General features: G+C 43.8%; 1 protein-coding gene across 1 annotated transcript in view; it reads right to left on the bottom strand.

Annotated features, from left to right (window-relative positions):
- NOTCH2 (notch receptor 2) overlaps positions 1-14,042 on the bottom strand; it is an 86,873-nt gene that overhangs the window by 11,962 nt on the left and 60,869 nt on the right. The window contains exons 19-26 of the mRNA XM_014874743.2: positions 11,358-11,511; positions 10,281-10,465; positions 8,270-8,402; positions 5,560-5,805; positions 3,110-3,222; positions 2,078-2,607; positions 1,059-1,406; positions 77-219 (exon numbers count right to left, since the gene is read on the bottom strand). Coding sequence (XP_014730229.1) covers positions 77-219; positions 1,059-1,406; positions 2,078-2,607; positions 3,110-3,222; positions 5,560-5,805; positions 8,270-8,402; positions 10,281-10,465; positions 11,358-11,511 — 1,852 coding nt within the window. The remainder of the gene's footprint in view (positions 1-76; positions 220-1,058; positions 1,407-2,077; positions 2,608-3,109; positions 3,223-5,559; positions 5,806-8,269; positions 8,403-10,280; positions 10,466-11,357; positions 11,512-14,042) is intronic.

Raw genomic sequence — 14,042 nt, 5'->3', positions numbered from 1 at the left:
ATGATCAATAATCTGAGTATTTTGCAAGCTCAACTGCCTCCCTCAATAAGCAATTTTTTTCTCTGCAATTACTCACTTTGGACAGACACAAAGGGATAGGGCAGCATGCCCTTGATGGCCTGAGCAGCTAGGAGAGCTGCAGCAGCTTCTGTGTTGTGAAAGCATTGCTCCGAGTCCTCTGCACACTGGCGGTTGTCAATCTCCAAGAACACCTTGGTGCTGCACAGACACAAAGAGGACACAGAAGTCAGTGACAGAAACTTACGCCAAATCAGTGGGTTAAACTGCAGCAGCCTTTTATGTTATCTTTCTACCCCAATGCTGGACAGTTGCAATAATGTTGTATTTTCCCATTTAAAAACCAGCCTACAGCCCTAGAAAGTCTAGAATGCTCCATACAACTACAAGCAAGAGTTACCAGCATAACAAGGCCACAGGGAGCTTGTTGGAACCCTGAAGCCTGGGAGTTTTGTACTTTCTGTGCTTTCTGATACTGACCCCCAGGAGAACACTGCTTTTGATCTGAGGCCTTGGAGAAGGCTTCCAAATTTGAGTGATGGAGTTAAAATCACTGGTGTGTAGTTAAAACAAAAGTTTGTAATATCACATGGTGAACGGTTTAGAATTTGGATTTTTTAGAATATAGTAACAAGATATGGGACAAGATGGAGGTTCTTCCATCTTCATTTTCTTGTTCCTTCCTCTTAATTTCAGGTAGTAATTTTTGGTTGGACAGTTAGTGCTGCACCGCGGGTCACAGGGATTTGGTTATTGGGTCAGAAGTATAAATAATATAGGTGTTAGCTCTAGTTTGGACTGTTTAGCTTGTAACTAGTTAGATTCAGCTCTATTTTGCTCACTTTTAGCTGGTAGCTAGAAGTGTCGCAGAACTCTCTGTACTTTAGATAAGATTTAATAAAGTCCGAACAAGAAACCAGGTCCGAACGAGAAACTGGTTCCCTTCATGATTTTAATCCTGCCTCTGAGTGAAGGCAGAAGAAAACGAAGCCAAACCACTAATGAGGAGGTGCAGCTAACCCATTACAGCAGCCACTCACCCAATGACCTCCTGCTCCAGCTCTCTGTGCTTGCGAACGACCACGAGCGAGCGACGGCTGCGCGCCGCCGATTTCTCCCCGTAGTAGGGGAACACCATGGGGTTCCCTTGGGAATCCAGCTTGATCCTCAGGTTGGTGTGCAGGAGGGTGCCCAGGGTGCGCAGGAAGCTGCGGACGTCCTCCAGCAGCTCATCAGGGGGCATGAGCACCACGATGATCAGGGTGCCCTCTGCCAGCTTCTCGGCTTTGTCGCCGGCGCAGTCCAGCCCGTCCCAGCCGCACTCCTCGCTGTTGCAGCCCTGGTCGCAGCGCCCGTCTGCGTAGTGGTCTGCACAGTACTTGTCATACCTGCACCAGGGAGAGGCTTGTGGGCAGCACACAGCACTGGTGGGCTCTGCACAGCACACCTGCAAGTCTTGCACTCTCTGGCATCGTTTGAGGCAAAACCCATAATCAGGGTACCAGGAGAAGAAATGTAACCCCAGGTTGCCAGTAGGAAGCAAAGAACCCCCCCCACAAGAACCCATGATTTAATCCTGGTAATAGTGTAAGAGAACTGCTTATTCTGTTTACTTAAGATGACTAATATCTGCCTCACCAAGAGAGCATCATCACTGCAAAGCTGTCACAAATAACTGAAGACAAAGAAGTGCCGCCACGAATAAGCTAGAAAATGCATTCAGAGGCAGCAAACACAGGTATTGCTGGTATGCAGCAAAATTCAAGATAGCAGGCAGTACTATTAAAATCCAGCACAAGGTGAAATGCCTCCTATTTACATTTCCAGGGAAAGCAGGGCACATCCATCAAGCAGGTTAGCACATAACCATTGTTCAGGTTATCGACTTAGTGCACAGCACATAAATTCCAAAAAGAGAAGAGAAGTACAGAAAGTAGCAGAAACTCTTGGATGCCAAGCTTTCAGCAAGGACAGCGAGAAAAACAATGGGAGAGAAGGGAGCAACAGGCAGGAGCTATGTTAGTCACACAGAGAAAATGTTCTCAACATGGAGCCTTACTTGCACATCCTGCTATTCTGCTGACACTCGAAGTTGTCAAACAGGCACTCGGGTGTGTTGCAGAACTCATCACACTGTCCATTGAAAAGCATCCAGCAGCGCAGGGAGGACGAGCAGTTGGCCCAAGGATCCTCCATTTTCAGGGAGCAGTCTCCTCCATCCCACTGGCACGCGTGGGTGTTACAGTCCTCATCACAATAGCCGTCCCTGGCCTTTTCTGCACACTGGGAATCCAGACATCCTCGGGGCTCCGGGCTGAAAGTCACGGGCTGCTCACAGTGGCTGCCCTGGGTGTGAGCAGGGCACTGGCAGTAATAGTAGGGAGGCTGAGGATGAGGGTGGCAGCTGCCTCCGTTCTGGCAGGGGGCACTGGCACAGCCTGGGTTTGTCTGGCATTCCTCTCCCACAGACAGCTTGGGGCAATAGCACCGTGGACCAGAAGATGTTTGGATGCACTGCTCCCCCTTCTTGCATTTCACTTGTCCACAGGTACTGCGGCTGCTGAACTCACATTTTGCTCCAGAGTAACCCTACAGGGTGGAAAAAAAAGGCAAAACAATCCGTGTCACAAACCTATTCTTCCACACTCTGAGAGCTGGAGGCAAGGTGTCATGTGCAAATCCTTTCTCCCCTGTAACTCCTCTAGCCTCACTGCAGGAGCCATGACTTTGTGGACCTAAACTCATGGATAAACTAGGAAATAGGAAATCACAAGGCTCTGGTATGTTTCCAAAACAGCCTAGAAGAGCCACAAACAAGGGGAATCTTGCAGCAAGCACAGAAAACACAGGACTGTGCAAAAAAAAAATTTAAAAATTGTATTTAATGGGAGGTTTAAGACAAAAAAGCCAGCTGTGATACTAAAGACCATACTTTGGGAGGCAGTATCACTCTCCTGGGGCACCTGGAAGCACTGCTAAGCAGATAAACTAAGGGATGTGGGGATAAAGAGTGTCCAAGGTTTACCTGCAGTGAAGCAGTGAGAGCCTAGGCAGAGAGCTCTGGCAGTGCAGTGTGGGGACACTTGCTTACCTGAGGACACTGGCAGATGAAGCCATCGGGCATGTTGCTGGCCACAGCACAGGTGCCACCGTTCTGGCACGGCTTGCGGGGACACACGTCAATGACACTCTCACAGTGACGGCCTGGATGGAGCACAGGGGGAGGAGAGAGCAGGGAAATGTGTGAGTGATCACCCCAAAAAACCATCACAGCACAGAACACTGCTGTGGATAACCAGAGAGCTGAGCACCCCAGTGAGAGTCTCTTTGGATAAAACGTGGTCTCTGCCTCAGCTACAATTTTGATTTAGCTTCTGAGTATTAGCTTTGCCAGTTAAACATGGCAGAGGAAGTGCTAATCCTAAATAAAAACCAATACATCATAAAAATGTTTAAGAAGTGATAAAAAAAATGGACTGGGCTCACCGTATTTTAAGCAATTGCAGAAAAGAATATTTAACAATGTGGATTTAACACCACATGACTATCGTTGTATTTCTTCTGCATTACTGGGAGATTCACAATTAATTTTGTGGGAAAGGAAGCGGAAAACATTTTTAAATCAATTAATTGAAAGTTATGCCAAAGGTCCCACTGCTCAATTAACACTGGCAAATTTAACAGGAGAACCCTCACATGATAAAGCTGAAAATCAGGAAGTAGATTTGCCCAGAGCAGTGCTCAATGATGTAAAAAAAACAAACCCCAGAAGGAGATTTTGTGCAAATAAGACAAGGGCCAGAAGCCACAAGGTGTATTTGGAGACAGCTGACAATGTCTGCCTCCTCAAGGACACCCAACACAGCACAAAGACAGACTGTGCTGCTGTCATCTCCAGGCCAGCCAGGCACACAAGCTGGAAGTGGTGTACCACACCAGTCTGGGGGCTCCTAAAACTTTACTTTTTTGGGAGATGCTCAATGAGTCCAAATCACACTGTAACATGAACAGCCCTCAGGACCAGGAGAGAACAGGAGCACCAAGCAGAGTCTCCTCAGACTGATCAGCCAGACAGAAATCTCACTGCACTGACCAGCTTTGCAGCAGCTCCCACAATCAAACTGACACCAAACTTCTAAAAGTTGGGGATGATCTAAGCATGACTGGGACCACCTAGGGAAACATTAATAGAAGTCTGCAGACATGTGCAGCCAAGGCTTTGCAGACAGGGCAGGATGGCCCACAGAGTCCTGGCATCCCACCAGTCCTAGACCACAGCAAAGCCACCCCCTTCCAGGCAGAAGGGCCAGTGTGGAATGTGCAGGAGACAGACAGCTAGAGGAGGAAGCATGTTCCCCCTCTGTGCCTAACATTTCCAGACAGACTCCACGTCTGAGACACAGCAGCTCTGCCTGCTCCTCCTGGGGGGCAGCAGGCCTGCACTCCCTACAGCACAAGACCCAGCAACCCTTCCATGAGGGTCAGAAGCCACATGAGGCATAATTCATAAAAGCAACCTTAACAGACAGGCTTAAAATAAACCCATCTGGTGGCCTGCACCAGTATCCCACCAGCCCCACTTCCCTCATACATCACTCTTTCAGGAACTTCTTTTGGCAGGCTAAGTAATGCATTAAAAACTACTACACGAATTATATGAACATATATATCTTTGTGATTTCCTTGCATCTGAAACTCACTCATTTAGTGCAAAATCACAGCATCTTTTAAGTTTTAGGAAAAAATAAGAGCAAAAACTGCTGGTAAAGCATGCAGGAAAGGTCACTGGTAAGTAGAGAAAGTGAAAGGTTTTAAGGGAGGAAAACTGAATGCATAAGAAGTTAAACTGACATGGAAAATGGAAAGCTGAAAGTTAAGACACATCTGGAGACTATTAGACCAAACTTAAGCCCAGTGGGAGGCAGAAAGCAGAATAGCAGCAATGCTAACAAAGAGGAGTTCTAGAGAGAGTGAGACATAAGTCTGCACAGTGTGAAGTTCTTGCAAAGTTGTGATTCAAAGTTGGATTGTGGAAGGATCACCAAGCTAGGAATGCACAGCCTGTCTGTGCACAGAATGCTCCATCCTGACCACATAACCAATGTAAGGAGGAAAGGCAGTGAGGAGTAGAAAAGGAGGCCAAAAGCTGATTATGATACCATGACACTGATATATATATAGACAAAATGCATATGGCTGCTTTGCAAAAGAAAAAACCACAGATAAGCTGACACATGAACTGTTACACTTCCAGTATTAGAAATGTGAAATTATGAAGGCAAGAAAAGCACCACTAGGAAAGAAAAGTCCAGGAAGCCAAGTGTCTCAGGAGATTCCTTTGTCTGAGACAGCTCTGGAAGCCAAATTTCTTGGAAGGTTTAGAAGAAAGACCAGTTTAAAACTTGAAAAAACGTTGTAGGGAAAACAACCAGACGTTGTGAAAGGAAGTGGTTGGATAACAACACTGCAGGAAGGGACAGAACTCAAGACCATTTCTCAAGGTGCTGCCATTAAACTGGGAGTGTGCTCCTGACTACTCACCAGTGAAAGCACTGCGGCAGATGCACCTGTAGTCGTTTGTCAGCTGGACACAGTCCAGGCTCCCTCGAGGGTTGCAGGGGTTGGAGAGGCACTCGTTGATGTCCCCCTCACAGCGTTCCCCTGCAAAGCCCTGGGGGCAGAGGCAGCTGTAGCCCCCAATCTGGTCAATGCACTGCCCTCCGTTGAAGCAGCGAGGAACTCCAGAATCTGAGATGCAATCATCCACGTTTTCCTCACAGAAGCGCCCTGCCAACACAGAAAAGAGTGACAAATTCAGCATTCAGCACCGTGTCTGCCTTTCCTGTGATGCCTTAATCCAAATTCTGTACTGCATTAATATGTAACTCTGAACTTTATATATTAGTAAATTCTCTTCATAGCTTAGTTAGCCAAAACAATCTTTTTCCAGCCCAAGGACACCGCTGCAGCTTCAGCCCCAAAAGGTGCAAACAACAGGGAATTGAGGAGAGAATCTGGGAGGATGGGACTGCAGAACCTGGAGCTGGGATTGGACAATGAACCCCAATATGGAAACGGACCAAAAATTGTAAGAGTGTGAAAACTCATGACCAGTTGTCCATCTTTGGCCCATCTTAGGTGGAGCCATGGCCAGGCTCTTGTACTGCCCAGGGTGAATCCTTTGAAGGGTTTTAATAAATCCCTACTTTAACATTGCCTAGCCTGTGTTGTAGGTAGCCCCTCAAGGCATCACCTACATTGCTCATCAAGTTTTAAGGCCATGTCACACACAGTCCCTGAAATAAGCAGGTAAAGATCCCAGCTTCATCCATTCCCCACCCTCTGCAGACAGCCAGCTCCAGAGCAGGTTTAGGGTAAACGTGTTTTACATCTAGGCTGCCCTCAGTGCTGGGCCATCCTGGTATTTGGCAGCTTCCATACTTGACTTAATTTCAGGGCGTAATTAAAAACACAAAACCAAACCAAGCCCAAAAAAGATGCACTTGGTTTAGCCCTGGGATTGAGCAGAGCCCTGTGCTGTCCTTGAAATGCCAGAGCTGCCACCAGGCTACCCAGGGACTGGGCAAAGAGCATTTGTAGCAACAGCATAAAAACAAGCAACAGCAAGCCAAGAGAAAAAGCAACTGGGATAAAACATTGATTTTTCCAGTCTGGCTTCTGGGACCTACAGCAAACCCCCAGCAGCAGCCAGGGAGGGCAATTTCTTCTCCTGCCTGTGAGATTTCCTTTCAAGGGACAAGATCTGGTGCTGGTTCTGCTTTCACTGCACAAGGGGACAGTGAGGGGAAGATGAGCAAGTTTTTTGCTGTTCTTCCAACCAGAGCAAGTAAAATCCTTCACCCACATATAGAGGATGCTTACACTGGCATCAGTGAAGTACTTAACTACAAACTGAGCCAGGGACAAAAGCTAAGTTTTACTATCCTAAATAATTGTATCAAGTCTCCTCCAATTCTTTTCATTTACAAAAAAAACCCAAAAAAACATACACACAAAAAAATCTGTCACATCCAAAAAGTAATTAATGTCAACAAAGGAAGACTGAAGGACTAAAAGCAGCAAACTCAGAACCTCTCAAAGGATGGTGGGGGATTTAGTGGAATACAGAAATTCTGGCAATGCCAATACTGGACACTCTTGGATGTAGAGACCTAAAAAGCAGGTTTGCTTCTGCTTTTGTTTTATTTGCCTGTCTTTTTTTTTTTAATTGAAGAATAATGTTAAGAACAATACACAAAAAACTGGTAGTGCAATGATTTACAATGAAATCAACACTTATCCAGAGTGGGGAGATGTGCTGAGATCCACACTAAAGTAAACAAACTGGTGATATGCATGGGAAGAAAGCAAATGTATTATTTTATAATTGTACTTAAATTTACTTTATGAACTAACAATCTAGTTCTATCTGACATCTGAAGATTTCACCTACATTAGGATGACACACTTCAGAAAGAAAAAGTTCAGAGCAATGTAAAATTTTTAACTGACTTGAGAAATAAGCTTAAAAAAGAACAAAGTGAGAAAGCATTTTACTGATGGGTTAAAATGTTAAATTCTGAATATTTTCAAAGGTAGAAGCCAGGTTCCTAGGTCAGATATAAAAGGGAAGGTCAGGTTTCAAGAAACTTAACAATAAACAGGCAGTGGAATAATGCTTACTGAAAACTACTGATGTAAACTAAGGACTACTTTTTTTTTTCCCCCCTAAGGAGCTTTTAATAAAAGACCTCAAATGTGCTCAAATAGTTTAAGGTAGCCTAGAGTCACTCAACCTCTTTTCCACAAAAGACTCAAGTAATAGAGGACAATGAAGGGCAAAAATTTAAGCAAGTAAAGGACATTGGGAGTTATGCAAGAACTAAGGAAATTTCCTATTTATTTCATAGCACCTCAGTTGAAAAGAAACCTTGGATTTACTGTATCAAAACAGATAGGCTGGGGAGAGACCTTAACAGCAATCTCAGGCATCCACATTGCCAAAGAGGGATCACACATTCCCAAGGGACACTGCCATGACCTATTCCTTTAAAAGAACAAAAATTAAAAGGGAGGGAAAAACGCAGCATTTATTTTTAAAGAGAAAATATGTATCTCAAGGGACCCAGTGTGCTTTGGGAACATTCTTCAAAGAACATAATGCATTCCCTTTAAACTGTGCCTCGTGAAACCAGCAGTCAGGGAGGAAAATTCCCCCTTGTAACATTGATTTAATTGCTGAGCTTCCTACCTCGAGTTCCTGGTGGGCAGGAGCACTTGAAGTGGTTGACGAGGTCTATGCACGTCCCTCCATTCTGGCAGGGCTGGAACTGGCACTCATTTACTTCATATTCACAGTTCACACCCTGGTACCCAGCCACACACTGCCAAAAGAGAAATAAATGTGAATATTCTCCCAACAGACACATCAGAAAGGTTTGCTGGAAGCCTGGGAGTTTTGAACTTTCTGTGCTGTCTGACACTGACCCCCAGGAGAACACTGCTTTTGACCTGAGGCCTTGGAGAAGGCTCCAAATTTGAGTGATGGAGTTAAAATCACTGGTGTGTAGCTGAATAAAGGTGTGTGGTGTCACATGGTGACAGGTTTGGAATTTGGGGTTTTTAGAATATAATAATAGGTATGGGACAAGATGGAGGCTCTTGGTTGTTGCCCCATCTCCCTTTTTTTGTTCCTTCTTCTTCCTAGTTTCAGGCAGTAATTCTTATTTGGACAGTTACTGCTGCACTGTGGCTCACAGGGGTTTGGTTATTGGGTCAGAAGTATAAATAATATAGGTGTTAGCTCTCTATTGGTCAGTTTAGCTTTAAAAGACCTTGTAAGCAGCTGGATTCAGCTCCATTTTGCTCACTTTTAGCTGGTAGCTAGAAGTGTTGCAGAACCCTCTGTACTTTAGATAAAATTTAATAAACAAGCGAGTCCAAACAAAAAATTCATCTCCTTTGTGTTTTTAATCCTGACTCTGAGTAAAGGCAGAAGAAAACGAAAACAAGCCACTAATTCAGTGATGCAACTAACCCATTATGGGGCAAGTTAAAGCTGCCTTTGCAGCTGAACAACTGCAAGTGATGCCAAGGGCTGCACAGCTTAAGCACACAACTCGACAATGTGACACAGAACAGGGCACTGCAAAACTGAATTTGGGTGATTTGATTGCTGCAAAATAGAGCAGATCAAATCCTGATCCCTCTGGTTTAGTAGTTTTGGCTTAAGGTTTACATAAAACTCATCTTTTCCCTCTGGGCATGGGCTCCCAAGGAGTGCTACCATTCTGAAGAGCTCAGGGAGGTTGATGCACAATAATCTCATGGGCTACACTGCTCTCTGCATCATTAGGAAACAAAGCAGTGGAAAGCATTTCCCACCCTGACAGGCAAGGGATACTTTGCCTATCCAACAGGGAAAACACAGTATTACTTTAATACATTTTACAAATATTTTAATATAAACCACACCTCAGGCAAAAAGCCTTTCCAGATAAGAACCCTCTCTCCAATGACACAAAGAGCCTCATCAACCACAGTCCTTCCAATCACACCTCTTAATTCAGTCTTAAAAACCTCTCAGGAGTGCTGTTTTTCCTACAGCCAAATTAAAAATTCTTTCTAGGTGCAGGCTGCTTTTATCCCCTATTGGAAGCTACTCTACTACTTGAATGACTTTCTGATTTCTTCTGGTATCTTTCCATCTCTGTACCCTAAGTATTTATCCCAAAGCATTCTATTTAACCCTTTGTATCACTGTGCCCTATGTATCCCTAAATATTCTATTTATCCTTTTGTATCTCTGTGCCCTAAGTATTTCTCCCAAAGTATTCTATTTAACCCTTTATATCACTGTGCCCTAAGAATTCTATTTAACCCTTTGTATCACCGTGCCCTAAGTATTTATCCTGAAATATTCCATTTATCTCTCTGTATCTCTTGTGCCCTAATTATTTATCCTAAAGTATTCCATTTATCCCTCTGTATCACTGTGCTCTAAGTATTCTATTTGACCCTTTGTATCACTGTGCCCTATCTATCCCTAAATATTCTATTTATCCCTTTGTATCTCTGTGCCCTACGTATTTATCCCCCAGTATTCTATTCATCCCTTTGTATCAGTGCTCTAAGTACTTATCCCAAAGTATTCCATTTAACCCTTTGTATCACTGTGCCCTAAGTATTTCTCCCGAAGCACTCTGTTTAACCCTTTGTATCCCGAGGTATTTCCCCCTGTTCCCAGCAATCCCCCGGGTTACCTCGCACTGGTATCCGCCCAGGTGGTCCCGGCAGGTGGCTCCGTTCTGGCAGGGGCTGGAGTCACACTCATCCAGCTGCACCTCGCAGTAGCTGCCTGTGTAACCCACCTGGCACTGGCAGTGGTGGGTGTTCCCCACGTTGAGGCAGTGACCAGAGTGCTGGCACAGCTGGTCCACGGGGACTCCTGAAACCAGAGTTCAACCAAGTGAGCAAACATGGAAAACGAGCTCGCTGCCAGTGCTGGTAGCTCAGACAGGAAGGGATATGGGTAGGCCCAACAAATTGAAAAGTTACAGCTTTAAAGTTGAAGAGTTACTCCTTAAATTACAGAACCAAAAGTGGCTTACAAATGAAGTCACTGCTCTGTCCTCTTTGGCTCACTGGATTTGACACTGGAAGTATTTGTGCTGCTGTATTACTTTTAGCTGGCTGGTGAATACATATCTGAAGCACTATTGCTGCTCTACAGGGATTCAGTGTTTGTACCTAGAATGTCCCCAGAAACTATGGGAGCTTGACACCTTTCTCCTTTGACACTGAATCTGCTTGTCTGGATTTCCTGGACAAAAGTGGCATGACAGTGTCCATCTGCCTGGGCTACAAGCCATGTCGCCAGACAAAATTCACTTAAAAACCAAATCTTGTACATAGACATCATCTGAAGTAGCAAATTACTACTTTGAGGGGCCATGGTATAACCTACAAGGCTTTTTCGTGCACTTATAAGTATTTTTGCAAAGAATACTGATTATCACGAGTTCTAAGAAGCCCTTCTTGTACAAGGACAACATGTCTTAAACCTGGGGTGTAGCATGAAGAGATGATGCATTTTCCAAAAGGGCAGCCTGTGTAAAACAGTGCTACTGAAACTCGTAAAGTATTTAATTCCTCCTTTCTGATGTTTTTAGTGATGGAGAGAATCAAGAAAGCCTCAACTCCCAAACAGAGATTTTTAGTTGAGAAGTGACTGTCACCAAGCACCTGAAGGCAAAGCTCTGTGGGCTGTGCACTGGTGCAGGGGGAAGGAGATGCCTGGGGAGATGTTTTCAGCTGAAGCACACAGGATGCTGCTTTACCTCTCTGTGAAGCTGCCACTTGACAGGAGACGCTGGGCACGTCGCAGTAGGCGCCGGTCCAGCCAGGTGGGCACACACAGCGAGTCTGGGCCAGAGTCTGCACACAGGTGCCTCTGTTCTTACAGGGAGACTTGCTGCACAGATCCACCAGTGACTGCAGAGGGGAAGAAAACCCACAGGAAATATGGCAAATGCAGAGAAACAGCGCTCAGAGAATAAGGTCAAGGTGAGAAGAAAGGGAGCTCTGCAATCCTGGTTCCCTGGGGCACTGGAAGGAGCAGGACAGACTTCTCCAGCCTAAGCCAGCTACTGTATTACTGACAGTGTCATAAGCCTAGGAAGGTGCAAATGTACAGAGGGATAAACCCCAGATGGCAGCATCATTCCAAAGTTCTCACACCTCACCACGAAGGTGAATCTTTGGCTGGCTTAGTTGGAGAAAATCAGGTTTTAGCTCAGACTAGCTTTCTGGTTCAACATTAGCAGGAACTCCCTAACTCTTCACATCTTCATTGCTTTTTGAGGATGACAGATGTGTTCCACATTTTGATCCATACTTTTCCTTTCTGTCATTAGCTCACCATACCTGCTTTTGGCCCCATTTGCTGCAGTAGGATCTCTCTGACTTTTTGTGTCTTCCAAGATTCAACTGAAACTCCACAATAATTATATGAACTGAAGATGGGCTGAAGAATATTGCTTTTCTTGATTTCTCATATAAAAACAAAGAGCCTAACACTCAGTAAATCATCATATGAAAGCAAAGACCCAAGATAACTGTCTGATGTAACATAAACCGGCCACTAACCGTAATTTCATTTTTAAGCAATTAATCTTCAAATGAATACAGCTATTTGACTGATTTCAAGTTGACTTGAGGAAGGGTGAAGTTTTTCAAGTGAGTAGGACTGAATTTTGGCTGTAAAATGCAATTTCGATTGCAGAAAGTTCTGCTTTTCAGATGCAAACTGTCTCCTCACAAAGATTAAAGTAAAAAAAAAAAAATCTGCTTTCATAGGCAACCAAAAGGAAACTTGGAATTAAGTTTTATCACATGTAGTTGAGCGTGAAGAAGAAAAAACACCAAGCCTCTTGCTTCTGCATTTGTAATGAGTAGCTGACTGTTTTACATGCAAATTCTAAAACTTATGAATCATTGTCTGATTTTGTGCTGCTTATTTAGCTTCGCTAATTAGGTCAAGCCAGTTTACCACTAAGACAAGAACTACAGTGTAGCTGTAATCTATAAATCTCCCCAATACTGCTTTGAGCAGTACTTTTAAATTTAGAAAGTTCTGGTTCCCCGTGTAAAATGGGTAATACATTACAATCAGGCTTCTCTGAGCATAAAGCAGACTTTCTGAGAATCCACAGCATTTAATTTGGGGAAAGGAACATTAATCCTTTTCTCCAGTAAAAACAAAGCAAACATAACAGAAGAGGAACTACTGAACTTCACAGTGCTTCACCATCACTCTCAATGCTAATTCTCCCAATGAGGTTTAAGTGGTGTGCCCAGAATGCATAATTAGGGTAGCAGAGGGGTTGCTTTTTTCTACCACTTCATTACTTTGCATTCACTTCCTCCATTAGCAATACCTAGAAGCAGACCTGACAATTTAATGTCTAGCAACATGCTTCTGAAAAAGCACCTCCCCCACTGCCACTAAAGTTCTCCTTTCCAACACTCACTGCTTTACAAAGACAAGTTGGCACAAAAAAGAGCTGCAAAATTCTTACAAAATTGTAGTGTTTTTCAGCAATTTGAGAAATTAACTTTTTTTTTTTTAAATGGCAAGGCTGCTGGTGAAGATTTTACCATTCCAAAAGCAGAAATAGTCTCAAAGCATTGTCACTGTTTTGATAAGAACAGAATCAAACGAAAGAACTCTGATTTGAAAAACATCATTCTGTTTCCACTGTGCCAAGCCAAGTTAGAGTTTTTAATAGGGCACTAGTCAGTCATTTACAGTATATAGGGTTTGCAGCTCCTGTGGAAAACTCTAAACTGCCTGAACTTCAGTGTACAAGTAAGACCAGAGGTTTTTATTGAGGCTGTGAATAGGACAAGCACGTCATTTAGTGCCACAGAACATTTTCTGGCTTCTCATGAAAAAAAAAAAAAAAATTACAATCAACTCTGATTAAAATTCACCTCCCTGCAAAAAATGAACCAGTTAAATCTAAATCCTGCTAATCAGACTGATATTCTGCTTTTTGGTTTGTGCTTGTTTGCTGGTTTGTTTGTTTTTAAATACAGAACTGTCTTCAATCAGAACAATTTTTATGCTCTGAATGAAATGCAGCCATTTTCCAGAGTAACAGCTGGTTTTCATTTAAGAAAACTAATCTAGAAAGTTCCAGTGACACCTGTTCTCATAAATAACCACTTTTCTTCTCCTTACAAATAGACAGAGGATGAAATTAGATGATCTTTAAGGTCTGTTCTAGCCCATTCCATGATTTCCAGTTTTGAACAGGGGCACCTAAAGGAACAACCACCCCTCAGCAGGACTGAAGGCACAAAAGCTCAGCCACTTGTTTGGTAATTCCTATTTACTTGTTGGTAATTCCTAAAGTGGCTCTGATCCAGTTGATTTCCCCTAAAAGTTGCTGCAGGTCTTGCAAGGTGTTAACTTTAGTTTGAAGCTGTATGTTTTGAGGTCTGATTGATTGTTCTTTTAT

The sequence above is a fragment of the Sturnus vulgaris genome, chromosome 9 (genome assembly GCF_052056855.1).
Source record: "Sturnus vulgaris isolate bStuVul1 chromosome 9, bStuVul1.hap1, whole genome shotgun sequence".
NCBI lineage: Eukaryota > Metazoa > Chordata > Aves > Passeriformes > Sturnidae > Sturnus > Sturnus vulgaris.
This window is presented reverse-complemented; position numbering and strand designations above follow the sequence as displayed.